The sequence below is a fragment of the Ammospiza caudacuta genome, chromosome 1, assembly GCF_027887145.1.
Source record: "Ammospiza caudacuta isolate bAmmCau1 chromosome 1, bAmmCau1.pri, whole genome shotgun sequence".
NCBI lineage: Eukaryota > Metazoa > Chordata > Aves > Passeriformes > Passerellidae > Ammospiza > Ammospiza caudacuta.
The window spans coordinates 7,369,191-7,383,034 of record NC_080593.1 but is presented as its reverse complement, the minus strand read 5'-3'; the positions used below and the strand labels follow the sequence as shown (position 1 = coordinate 7,383,034).

Below are 13,844 nucleotides of genomic sequence, written 5' to 3'. Positions count from 1 at the left end.
ACACTGGAATGACAGTCCAGGGAGGCGGCGGAGTCACCGTCCCTGGAGCTGTTTAAGTGTAAGATTGATCTCTGGTTTAGTGCAATACAACATTTAAGGAAAGACTGGACATGGCACTCAGTGCCATGATCTGCTTGGCATGGTGGTGTTCAGTCACAAGTTGTACTCGATGACTCCAGAGCTCTTTTCCAACCTATTTGACTCTGTGATTCTCCCGGCCGTGCCCAAGGAATCCTAAACCGCGTAGGAAGGTCGGGCGGGTGGGCAGGGTGAATCGAGCCGGAGGCGGGACTCGAACCTGCGACTCCACAGCCTTCAGGCTCCTCCCCGCGCTCCCGGGGGGCCGAGCCGCGCAGGCGCAGAGGGCGCGGCCGGGCGGGGGCGCTGCGGGGCGGCGGCGGGCGCGGGGCCGCGGGGCCGCCATGGGTGACGCGTCCGGCGGGGCGGAGTCGGGCACGCAGGTGAGGCGCGGCCCCCGCCCCGCTCCCCGCTCCCCGCAGCCCCGGGCCCGGGTACACGGGCGGGGAGAGCGGGGCGAGGCTGTAGCCAGGGGAAAAGGGGAGCGCTGAGCCTCCTCCCCTCACCGCCACGGGCGGGCGCGGGGGAGCCCCCGCGGGGCCTCCTGAGGGGGCGGTGCGTGAGGGAGGGAAGGAGGGAGGGAGTTCCGCCCCCGGGAGGCCGCGGGGCTTCCCGCTGGATTTCCCGCTGGATTTCCCGCGGATCCCGGAGGGATCGGGGTTCCCTGGGGCCATGTTCTGCCTTTATGTCGGATGCGGTGGATTCCTGCCGCGGGCGCTTCTTGGTTCGGGTGTCTCGATAATTCTTTTATAAATATTCCCTTCGCGCTCCCCTCCCAGGCATTGGAGGGGATGCCTAAGGAAGGAGACCTGTAAGGAAGGTTTCCTTTAAAGGTTCGGACTTGATGGTCTTAAAGGTCTCTTCCAGCGTTATGATTCTGTAAATAAACATTTTGTAAGGTGGAATTGCTTTCCTCCTCTTTAGGAGAAAAGAGGTTTGAGTTTTGGGATTTTGTGTTGTTTTATTAGGTTTTTTCCCATCTCTCGATGTTTTATTTGTTAGAAACTTCCACTTTCGATCAGCAACTTAATTGCTTGGAGATTTGTGTGTAACTATACCGGAACATGCTGAATAGTTCACATAAAACAGAAAAGTGTGATAATATTTATTGTTAAAGCTCTGTGTGGTTTTTAGTGGGACTTGGGCTTTTAAGCCCTTTTGACACTTAAAAAAAATTAGTATCAGATGTCCACTATTGGCAAATAGATGTGAATTAAGGATATGAGGTGTGCTCTTTGTCCAAGGGATAAATGGATTTGTTTGTCCACATGAGTGGTGCTGACAGGGAATGCTCGTGGCATCAACTGCCTGCAATGGATGGATGGATGGATATCCAATCTGGAACAAGGGAGGAGTTGAAGACCAATGGGTTAAGAAAAGTCAATGTATGAATACAGAATGTCCAGACAAAAAATGGTAAAAGCACTTGAAACAGAAAACACTTAATTTAAACCAATACTTCTTTAAATAGTCTCATGCATAAAGTCAGATTTTACTGAGTTATACTGAGACCGCAGTATTGTGCTTTTATTATTGAATATAATTAATACAACAAATTAGAACTTCTTGCAAAACACCTTTGGTTTATCACAGTAAAAGAAATGATAAATGGCTTGCATATGTCTTCATGCCCAAAGTTTACAAAAGCTCAATCAGAGTGGTTATAGTGGTTGAGAATTAAATTTTGTCTAGTACTCGAGATAGGTTTGTATGTGTAAATAGCCTGTAGGTTAGCTCACAGCCTCTACCAGAGCTGGAGTATTTAATTTGAATTTCTTTAACATTTTAATGAAGTAATCTCTCATTCCTGACAAGACCTACGTGTGTGCTTGCATTGATGCACAGCTCTGTTGGAACCAACAGAGCACAAGCATGTCCTGCATTAGTCGGTGGGACTGTCCATATGCATATCTGTTTATTAAAAGGAAAATAAATTATAAAAGGTGTAGCTGAAATACTTGAGTCCCATCAGCTTCATCATTATTGACACTTATCCCAGCTGCTGCTGAACTTTTGCTGCACAGCTTATTCTCTACGTGTAACTGCACATCTGTGCAGTTCCTTGCTGGCATAATTGCATTTTCAAAGAATACCTAAGAGTGAGGAGCTACGACTAGCAGGTTGCTAAAGGGCGGTGTTTTGTGTAAAAAAAGATGAAGAAAGGCTTATGGAGGAAAAAATGAGCACCTACACTTTGATTATAGAATCAGAAATCTCTAATAGGGGATTTGAAATTGAGTTGGGATTTTTTTCTAAGCTCTTCCCGCTCCAAGGTTCTCTCCAGGGGTGCTGTCTGTCCTTCTGTCCATCGTGTGTGACAAAGCTTGGGGCACCTGACACCCACCCTGAGATCACCCTTTACATGCTGGGGATTTCTCCCCCCTCATATTCCAGAAGAACAGGAGGGGAGGCAGAATGGGAGAGGCTCCCCTGGAGCAGCCTGTGCCGTCCCTGTGTAACGTGGGCAGAGGTGAGGGGTGCCTGTGTGGTGTCTCAGCTGTGCTCCCATCACTTGTGCTGCACTGTGGACAAACCTTTGTGAGAGCTGAAGGAAAATTGTTGCCTGTTTGTGCCAGGAACCCCGTGGCTCCCAGCATGGCACTAATGAGGCAAGTGCCTTTGGAGACTCTGCTTCAGAACTCGGAAGTAAATACAAGCTGGATAAAAACACAGGTGTGCCATCATCAGCAAATTACCATAAATTACCTTCATGAGCAGTGCTCAGAGAAAGCACCTGTACTTATTTTAAATTAATCCATAAACTTGTCATTTAAATAACGACAGATTCATATTTAAACCATACTGATCAATTTACTCTCAGTAAACTTAAAGAGTTGATAGTCTAAGAGGACACAGGGGCTCACTGTTCCAGGTAAAATAAACTGCACAGGATATATTTGTAAATGTACAAATTAATGTAGGAGCAGGAGGCTGCAGCAATGTGTTTGGGCCAGCAGAAGTTGTGACTGCTGGTCCCAGCAGTGCCCATCACTGAGCCCCTGTTATCCCTGTGTGCTGCAGCAGTGCTTCCTCTGTGAGCAGTGCAGAGCATCAGAAAGCAGCAGCCTGTGGTGGTTTTCCTTTTTCCCTCAACATCCACTGCTGACAAAGGGGTGAGAGATTCCTGGTTCTTCTCCCTGTGGGTGCAGCCTCTCCCTGCTGGTGGCCAGGCCCTGGCAGCAGGAGAGCTGCACATGCAGGGCCTGCCAAGGCCCTCTTGGTAGTTGAGAGCTGCTGGTTTATGTGCCCCGAGTTAACTCCTGTGTTCTTGTGTGTGTGTGTCCATCTGGATGTTTGCTTTGTCCAGATCATGGAACCCTGCTGGTTCCCAGGAGTTCACTGTGTGTTTAGTGCTGCACAAATGTGAGAAGTGTAATGGGAGGATCTGCTGATCCAGAGCAAGGTCAGTTTGAGGGTTTTTTTGGCCCTTCAGAGGATGAATCAGAAAATTCTCCTGGGTAGGTGTGAAGAGGCCAAGGCAAACACATTGACATTTTGTTAATGGAAGGGACTCTGAAAATGTCAATGAAAATGTCACACTTACATTCCCATTGTGACCACTTCAAGCAAATTCAGGACCATTTAATTTTTTACTCTTAAAGGCAAACACACACACACAACTGTTTAAAGAACTTTAAAGATCATTCAGAGCAAGTGTTGCTCAGGGATATGACAAGGAGGAAAGCAAGAGAAGGCAGCAGTTGTTTGAAGGTGTGTGCTCACTGCTCTTTTAGTCTTGAGGATGGGATAAAACTGAACAGGATTTGTTGTGTTCAGATCTCTAAATGACACCTGGATGCCTTGTAGAATGTAGTATTTGGCCCCAGGGTAGGTGCTCTGGTGACACTGAGCATCCCAGTAAAGTCCTTTCCCATGTATGGGAATACATGTAGGGAACAGCAGCTCCAGTACCAGGGAAAATGTTCATTCTTCCTTTACACAGTGTGCCAGAACTAATAACAACACAGGTTTTGTGAATACCTGTCTGCTTGCTATGCAAATACCTCTCAATTTAAGAAACTTCCATGATCTTTGAAGTAATTAGTTTTACAATGGGCTTATTTTATGAGGGGCTTTGGAGAACTTGCTTAACAAATTCAAGCTTGCTTTAGAAAGGTTCTTGCAGAGCCACTGGTGACTAATTACTTTTGAACATTCTTAATCCATACTCTGTTTGAACAAGTAACTATGATATAATAGGATTGTAGCCCAGAGGAGTCCTGTGTAACCTCTCAGGTGAAATGCACATGGTTTTACTTAGAAATGCTCAGAGAGGCTGGCTCGGGGGATTGTTGATGGGTAAGGTTTCAGCTCTCAGCCAGTAATTTTTTTGGAGGTTTGGAGGGTTTTTTTTGGTTGTTACAAATGATGTTCTTTCCCTTTGTTCTTTGGAATGGCAGCACTGCTGTGGACTGGAGGTGATCCCTCTCACTAATGTCCCTGAGCAGCCTTTGCTTTTTAAACTTGATTTCTCCTCATATCTCCAGTCCTCACTGCCACTGAATTTGTGTGCTTGTTGTTTGTAAAGCTGGGACCTTCTGTTGCTCTACTCCAGACTACGCATTTCCATATGTATTTATGAAAACACTTTTAAAATCAGACTAATCTTTCAATAGGACTGTCATAGAAAACTGTCAGTTCTTAAAATCATTTAAATTTGTGTCCTGGGGTTCATTATTTAAAGTTAACAGCGTGGCTCTTTGCCTTGTCTTTAAAAGCTGCGTGCACGACTCGAGGGCAGAAGTTCTCTGAAGAATCTGGAGCCTTGTCTGTTTGCTGAGGAAGGATCTCCTGTTCATGGTAAAAATGTGTCTTCATCCCATTTAGGGAAAAATGTTCATGTAGAAGTATTCTATATTTCTGTATTTCTATCTCTCTATATTTCTATCAATAGAGATAAGCATACAAGTAAATTATTTTGCCCTAGATCAGAATTCTAATTTTTGATATGGTTCAATGCAATCTAGATAAAATGGAATAATGCAAAGTCACCCTTCCAAACATTATTAAATAGGCCTCAAAATCTATTTTATGCATATCAAGACACAGGTGTAGGTGAGTAAATACCAAACACATTGGTCAGTGTCAGTAGTTTTCCAGCAATTTGTTCTAGAGTCTGTCATTAAACCTCTTTGTTTGTTTTTTTTTAAATCAGTGGTCTAGACAATGACCACAAAGTCATAACTGCAGAAATTTGCAAAGAACATGAGGTTCAGTAAATAGCAGAGAGTTCAGTGATACAAAGTTGTCTGGGTAAATTAGGGTAAGGAGCATGAGCACACAAAGCCAGCTCATCATGCCATTCAGTCTTGACCTGGACAATCCTAAGTATGCTTAGAATAGAACTTCATAAACAATTCCATTATGGCCATAGGTACTAATTAGTTTGAATGAGTTCACAATGCAGGATCAACATAGCTCATGAAGACCTTCAGTGAATAAATGAGAATTTCAGATTGGAGAACCGGGCTAACCTTTCAATGACACCAGTACAAGAAAATTTAAGATCAAGGTTGGATATTTTAATGAAAGAAATTAGTGAACTAAACAGAAAATAACACACTATTCAGGAAGTCAGAGTGATTTTCCAGATTGTGTGAAATTTCATGAATTTCACTATGGAAGAGACAACTCTGATTACACAAGACTAAAAATATGTATGAAAAAAGGCATATGAGTGGCAAACAGTGAGGATCAATGGTGAGGTGCTACTGTTGTGGAATTTATGTGTGAGTGAGTGGATTCATAGGGCAAATATGTGGCTTCAGTGGTTAGCAGCACACTTATCTGCAGTTTGAATTCCCACAAATATGGAATGTTCAGAATAAAGAGCAGAAAAGGCAATAAAAAGAATCAGGATAATTGGATGAGAGATGATGCTTAATCTTCAAACAGAGTCACTGTGAGACACTTTGTGTGTTGTTTTGCAGCACTAGAAAACACATGTGGGCTTTAGCAGTACATGATTCCTGCCCTGAAAGTTTCCAGTGTGACATAATAATGATAAAGGATGGAGAAATACTGCTAAGCCAGTGCAAGTAGAGCACAAGAATATTTAAATTCTCTCATTTCTGAATTCTCTCATTTTCTGCTATGTTACTCACAAGAAGAATTAAGGGCCAGGAGTGAAATTAGTGTATGCTTCACAAGACTCTCAAATTCCTATGTTTTTTAGAAAATGAGATATTAGTGTATTTTTTTTCAAAACATAAATATTAAACAATCTTTTAGTCTGGATGTTTGGTATTTTTTAGTCAACTTTACACACAACAAACAAATGTTTGAGACTGAACTGGCTATGTATTGGTCAAACAGATTTTAAGATGTTTTCTTGGGGATTATGAACTGCCCTTACTGCAGTCCACAGTGTTACATAATTTCATATCAAATGATCTGCTTTGCTCTTGAAGCTTTGTAGGTTGTTCATGTCTGTCTGAAGACTGTTCCAGAACCTCAGTTCTGACATGGCTGGAAACCTTCTAAAATGCATCACTGGTTTCTCTGTGCCAACAGAGTCATTGAGCTTTTGAAGCACTTGTATTTTTCTTCTGCTTCCAACAAATGGTATCAATTATTACCCATACTGGTCATGCTTTTTGGCTGACATTAATGAAGCTGCCTAACATATTAGCACAGCCCTTTAGCTGTATATATATAAATGGACTTCACCTTTTATTGCATTTTTGCTTTGTCTTTTAATACCACAGTATTCATGTGAGGCCATGTGTTATTTTGATGTGTGTTCACATTATTCAGTCTTAAATCCCTGTTGAAGGCTTACCTCTCCATTTGTCATGGACTTGACTTTTAGTGTGTCACTGTGGAATTCTGTAATAGGTTGCCCATAAAGTCAATACTGAACAGCTCTTCATCTCAAATGCTGTGATTAAAGCAATGCAAAGACCTAAATTATTCATTTTTTCAAACAAATACATGAAGTTTCAATAAAGTATCCAAAGGTTACATTTTAGTTAAGTGTTCATAACTTGCATGTCAGGGTACTGTAAAATAGGGACAGGTAATATAGGTATTAATGTGATACTCTAACCACTGCTTCTAATTATGATGGACTTGCATATTTAAGAGCACATAAGTACATTAATTACATACCATTTAAGCTCTTCTGGAATGGAGCAAAAGTGACACAAGCATTAAATAATCTTCCACTATTGCCAGTCATATTTCCCCTGTGCCACTGGCATGAAGGTGTGGGTGTCAGTTTAAGGCTCTGATGTTCACCAATTGCATGACACCCAACATTAACTTGGAATAAATATTAGGCCTTTCTACTTCACTTATAAATGGTATAAATAATAGTGACAGCTTCTGCACAATATTGTAAATGACCAGCCCAGGAACTTCAAGGTAGCCTAGAATGTGAAACACAAAGTTATTGCTGAGGGTTCCAGCAGCCTGTTTGTATCTGCAGTGTCAGAAAACAGTTTAACCAGCATTTGCTGGTGGATTGATTACAGACAAAAATAAGGCTCTTCTCATTCAAGATGTAACATCAAACTGATGACCAGGACTGAACACAGTATTTCAGTTAAAATGTATTAATCTTACATAAATATTTACATTTCTTCAGCATCATTTGGTTTAACCTGCATGCCCATTCATAGGAGTGGGCTATTATTCTCTTTAGTCTGCCCATAATGAGCCAGCTCTGGCTGCCCTGAGCCAGGCAATGTGTTCTGGGACTCCTTAAAACCTAACTCTTGAATTCACTAGTGCTGAATTTCATGTGAAATCACTCTACTCATCCATCTCCATCTGTTAAATCTTCACAAACTTAAGTTTTTATTAACCCAATTAGTTTGTCTTCTGCATGTTTTGCCAAGCTAATGGAACATTCATCTACTGATATGTTTAATGTCTGCCAACACCAGTTCTAATAGAAAAAATTCCCATTAAGTTTCTTCCATGTTAAAGTGCTATTCCTGCTCTCCCTCTCAGCCTGTACTCATCCTGTGACAGTGTCTTTTTACTAATCCTCCTTTCCAACTTGTTTTGACATTAATGGATGATGCTGGTCGTGATCACTGTTTCTTCTGTGACCTACTGTCAGGCTTCTTGAAAACGTTGCTGGCCTCACTTCCTCCTTTGCTGTGTCATGGCTTGTCCTCTCTGATCCAGAGAAATTAATTTCCCCCCTTATCTTACTGTAACAGCCTGGTTGCTAATTCAATGAAACCCAACATTTATAGATGCTGCTATAAATGGCTCCTGTTTTGCACCCGTTCTCCTTGTGGGCAGCTCTTGGATAATCAGGAAGGCACAGAAATCCCCAGCTCTCTTGAGGTTTTCTTGCAGTCCAAGCTGTTTCTGTTTGCAGAGTAACTCAAGTGTCTTGGTCCAACTACAGGGCAGCTGTGGATCTCTTTCAGCAGTTTTGAACAAACTTTGAGGGGTGGTTGCCTGTCTTGCTGTTCACATTTATAAACCACCACCACAAAAGCCTCTGAGAATGATTTTTTGTCATTCAACTTAGAATTTTTACTTAAATAAGTTTTATTACTTCTGCCAATAAAAAAACCAACTCATCCAGTGTCATTCTGCAGCACACAGACACCCTGCTAGAATGTCTTCAAATGGAAAAAGTGAAGCATTTATTTCCCAGAAGAATTTTTGAATCCAGCAGGTCATATTTTGCTGTAAAGGCAGGTGAAGCAGTATTGCCTGTTGGCCCCACTCAGTTTCTGCTCTGGATTGAGAAATGCCAACCAGGGTGGCAGAAGTTTTGTGCCACAGCTAGTGGCAAAAGATACACTTTGTTCCTTATCAAGAGCTGCCTTACACAATTGTTCTAAAATCCTGCAAGAGACAAAATAGGAGGGAATGACCTAGCCAGCACTTTTAGGAGGAGCTCTTGCAAGCTGGTATCTCACCCTGCCAGGGTGTGGTTGTGTCTCTGGCACAGGCTGTGTGACAGCAGAGCCACTGCCTGCAAGTGACAGTGTCGGGCCCCGTGACCTCTGCACAGGAAGAGAAAATAAAAACTCATGTCCCAGGATGTGTAGTTATCTTTCATCTCAGAAGTGAGGGAGCCATTCAGAACAGCTTAATAAGGGCTTAGGAGACAATCAAGCTTTTTAATAGATTTCAAAGAATCAGAAATTCATATAAATGATATTTCTGAGTGTCACTGAAATGGACAGACTTGTCACATCAGGTGTAAATTGCTTTTAACACTTGCAAAGGGAGAAGAGCTTGGTTTCTTCTCTACCATCCTGCTCCCCTGATCCCAAACTGCATCTTGATGTGGTAGGCACTTGTGAATGAGGACATCCTCTGGAAGCTGAGCAGTGACTTGAAAAACCCTGTTAACCCAGGCAGGCACAAACATGTTGAAGGAAAGTTGCAGTTAATTCTCCACTCTCACATCCCCCTATGGAAAGCTGTTAGGCCATTTGCACTTGTCCAGGCCGTGGAAATCTCTCACCTTCCTGCAATTACAGTGGTGTGATTCTCCTTACTGCATGTGGTTACCCTTCTGCCTATAAAATCCAAAATGTCATAAATAAATAATCCCGTCCCCAAAATTAGAAATTTATAAAGAGCAGCTAATCAATTAACTTCTTCTAGGGTCTTGCTCTGATACAAGACATCAGAAGACTTTGGATAAGGCTTTAGAGTATCTTGCATTCACATCCAACAAAAGAACTGGTTTCCTTATGAAGTGTAATGCTGTTTTTAATTAACATTTTAAATTTTTATGATATGTATTTTATGACCCACATGGATGAGGTAATTAGGCTGAATCCTTTTATGATCAGAGATCCTTTGCTTCAGACAGAGGCCTTGCCTGGAGTTGAAGGAATCCCTGAGTCTCCCTTGTCAAAAGAAGCAGTTTCACATTATCACCACAGGAGAATATAAGTGCTAAATAAACTTATTGGTGATTTCTTCACCAGACACAGATTCCTGTAGGAATCTTGTGACATAAAGCATTTTATATCTATGTGTAATGACATCTAATATGTAATTTTTTTTGTTTTGTCCTCTGCTTTGTTATTTCTTAATTGTGTGTGCATAGTGTAGATGGTTTCTTAGCCACTTTTGTGTAGCAGCTTCCTCTTCTGCCTCTATCTGCCTGTAATGATATAGATGAAATCCAGTTGCCAACCTTTTCTTGGTGGAAGTCTCCTAGATGGTGCTGGCAGAGGCTTTCAGTCTTTGTTCATAGTTGATTAACTTCACTTTAGAGGCTTTTCTTGAAAACTGAAATATCTGTTGGTGGATGCTGACCAGGACTTAAACCCTTTTATTAATGTCGATTAAAATGCATTTTCCAATTTGTGGAATAGTGAGTATTGGTTCAGAAAACACTGAGAACCAACTCTGGTGTAGAAATGCTCTTACCTGACAACGTGCTGCTTTGCTTTTGAACAGGAGATGTTATTGAATTCCATGGCCCAGAAGGGACAGGCAAAACAGAAATGCTTTATCACCTGCTGGCCCGCTGCATCCTTGGCAAGGCACAGGGAGGACTGGAAGTGGAAGTGATGTTTGTTGACACCGATTACCACTTCGATATGCTCCGCCTGGTCACCATTCTTGAGAACAGGCTGGCACAGGGGACAGAAGAAATGATAAAGCAGTGCCTGGGAAGGCTCTTCCTTGTCAGCTGCAGTAGCAGCACTCAGTTACTGCTCACTCTCTACTCTCTAGAAAACCTGTTCTGTGCTCACCCCTCGCTCTGTGTTTTGATTTTAGACAGTTTATCAGCTTTTTATTGGATAGACAGAAGCAATGGAGGGGAGAGTCTTACCTTGCAGGAGATGAACCTGAAGAAATGTGCTAGCTTCCTTGAAAAGCTTGTGACACAGCACCACTTGATTCTCTTTGCAACAACACAGACACTAATGCAGAAATCTGCAAACTCTGCAGAAGGCTTTTTACCTTCAAAACTTCCACATGAAACTGATACAGACTACAGACCATATCTCTGTAAATCATGGCAGCAAATGGTAACACACAGGATGTTTTTCTCTAAGCAGTGTAATTCTGGCAGCAGCAAAGGTTTTACTGTAGTTTCTTGCCACCTCAAAAGAAACCAGATAGTAAAACGTTCATTTAGTGTTGCAGAATGTGGAGTTCAGTTTTAACATCAGTTTATTTTGTAAACATTTATCAAATCTTGGTGCTTAATGCCTGATTAGGTCCAAGTACCTTCTCATAACTTTTCAACTACCTGGTTGTTGCTGGGTGATTAATAATTGTTGTCACCATTTTCTTGAAATTCAGTGAAGGGCAGGGAATGGTAATTTTTTTAATTACTTCAGCAATTCCATCCAAACTATAGAGGACTGTTGACATTACTTATTTGTGCTTAATCAAGAAAATAGTAACAAGACCTGGTGTCCTTCAGCAGTCTAACCAATGTGGCCAAATGCCTGTTGGAATTTCTGGGTCTTGCTGCTTTACACTTCTCCTCTTCCAAGCTGCAGAAGTAGGAGCCTACTTGTCTGTGGCAGAGGTTGCAAAGAGGCCAGAGCTCACACTTTATAAACATTGGCCTTGGTTTATTCCCTGCAGCTTTGGGCATAAGAAATGACAGTTTTGCCTGAAGAAGAGGATTCATTTTCACAGTGTGCTAAATAGTGGTGATCCTGACTGTGCTGCTTCTCCTGGCTCTCAGCCTCTCCATTTACATTAGGGGGTGCTCAGAGGAGCAGGGATTGCAGGTGTTCTGATGCTTAGAAATGTCTGGCATTAAAGAATCTTCAGCTATTAAAGAAATAGAGGCCTGGTTTCCATAACTGAAGGAAAAGTAAAGACCCAGCTCTGGGTACTTTGGTGAGCTCTGGGTGAGTTTGTGCTGCGTACAACAAAAAGTTTTTGGAAGTACTTAAGTGCAAGTTACAGGTTATTTTGGGAGTGGAGGTTGTTTTTCTGTTGTTTTTCATTTTTTAAAATGATGCACAGACTTTTTTCTCTGCCTCTCCTCATCATTCCTTCCCACTTCTTTCCCTTCCCCAGTCTCTCTAAGAAATCCAGGAATGCCATGCCTCTGGTCTTTACCAATATGCATTTGCCACATGTAGAACATTTGTGTGCAGGATTTGGCATGTAGCATGTTGCAATTCTGGCAAAGAACATTCAGAACTTACAAGAAATACCCTACAGTTCTGGCAAAGAACAGCACATTATTTATGAACCTAGAGTGCCCTTTGAAAGCTTCAAAGTACTTTACAAGAAAGAAAATTGCACACAGTACATTATTTAATACAAAAACTTACATTAGCTTACAAATTCAAATTACTCAAACAAGGGGGAAATACTTCTCACAGCGATGTTTGTTCAGTCATGTTGCACAGCATGTTTTATAGTTTAGATTGAAGAGATTATTAACAAAAATGCATATTAATAAGAAGTATCTAGCTCAGTATCTTTTTGAGGAAGATGCCTAAAAAACTCTGTTGTGAGACACCTTTGAATTTCCTGACTTCTGAAGCAGCTTTTTCAAGCAGAATATATGTCTGGAATCCCAGCTTTGTATGGTTCAGTTACACTCTTGGTTTCTACTGTGTCTGTTCACAATGAGTTCAATTTCATTATTCTTTCTTTGGGAAAAATTCCCTTTTTCCCTTCTCATTTTAAACCTTCCATCTGATGACTTCTTCATGCCATCAGTTCTTTTACTCTGACACATCAGCAAACTTTGCCTTTTCAACATCTCCCCAGAGCTGATGATTTTATAGAATGTCAGTTCATTTGTGCTTACCAACATGTATTTTATTTCAAAACCTGCATAAGTACACAAATACATAAAAAAAATAAAAAAAACATTCAGCCTAGAGAGGACCCAAGTTAGATAGTTTACCATGTGTAGACACTTCCATTATGAATTATGATAAAGGGCATTATTGAATTTTTTTTATAAAAAAGAATGGGAAATTTCAAGTAGAACTAGAGAACTTTAAAATCTGAAAATTTTAGGACTATGTAATTCCTACTAGAAAAAAATCAAAACCAAACAGCCCCCCTTTCCACTGGAGAATACAACTCCACTGATGATTAACTTCTTCGTAAAATCATACTTGCTAAAGAACATGCTTGAGAAGAAAACAATGGATATGTTCTGGCATTCCCAACTGGAAAAAAAAGCTTTTATATTCTTCACAATGTAGTTTGTATTTTGCATTGTACTATGAAAGAAATGCCTAAATTGAAATGAAGCCAAAGTTCTAGTTGATCAAAAAGAGCACCTCAGGAAATTTTGAAATTTCCCAGTTTTATTTTTACTTTGAATGCAGACAGTTTTTTTTTAATTCTCTGGTAATTGTAATATTCATGCTCTGCACATTTGTTTTAGCTGTATAGCAAGCCTGGATTTCTGAGGTGCTGAGCATCTGCATATCCCTGGAATGCTGCAGGAGGGATAGGCAGTGCATAATCTGGGAGTTCACTGACCCCATCCTCTGCCAAAATTATGCCATTTCTCTCTGCCAATTATGTTCATTTGGAAAATGAACCTTTAGGATACAAGTCTCAGAAAGATGCAGTGATAAAGAACATGGAAAGCAGCAATTTTGTTTGTACCTTAATGCTCTGTGGATATTAAACATGGAGTTTACCATTTTTTAAGTCGAGAATTTTCCAAATTTTGTACCAATTGTATTTATTGGAAACTGCAGTCCATCCTTGTGAGCCAGGAACAGTGTATGAAATGTAGCATTATACCTGGAATATTCTGTTTAATGCAGATCCTCCTCTTTCACCCAGACCTGAGGTACCACCCTGTCTCACCTGGGCTGCCCTGA

The 13,844-nt window shown here is 41.3% G+C and overlaps 1 protein-coding gene across 1 annotated transcript; it reads left to right on the top strand.

Annotated features, from left to right (window-relative positions):
- Nucleotides 1-412: 412 nt before the first annotated feature.
- XRCC2 (X-ray repair cross complementing 2) lies at nucleotides 413-11,649 on the top strand. Its single transcript, XM_058814996.1, has 3 exons — nucleotides 413-461; nucleotides 4,797-4,878; nucleotides 10,471-11,649. Exons 1-3 carry the CDS (start codon nucleotides 423-425, stop codon nucleotides 11,184-11,186), a joined length of 837 nt encoding a protein of 278 aa, XP_058670979.1. The 5' UTR covers nucleotides 413-422; the 3' UTR covers nucleotides 11,187-11,649.
- Nucleotides 11,650-13,844: the final 2,195 nt, after the last annotated feature.

Bases quoted from the DNA above. Each gene is read 5' to 3' on its own strand.
- XRCC2 (XM_058814996.1), top strand. From the start codon at position 423: ATGGGTGACGCGTCCGGCGGGGCGGAGTCGGGCACGCAG. The intron at 462-4,796 runs GTGAGGCGCGGC...TGTCTTTAAAAG, and splicing joins GGGCGGAGTCGGGCACGCAG to CTGCGTGCACGACTCGAGGG. The intron at 4,879-10,470 runs GTAAAAATGTGT...GCTTTTGAACAG, and splicing joins GGAAGGATCTCCTGTTCATG to GAGATGTTATTGAATTCCAT.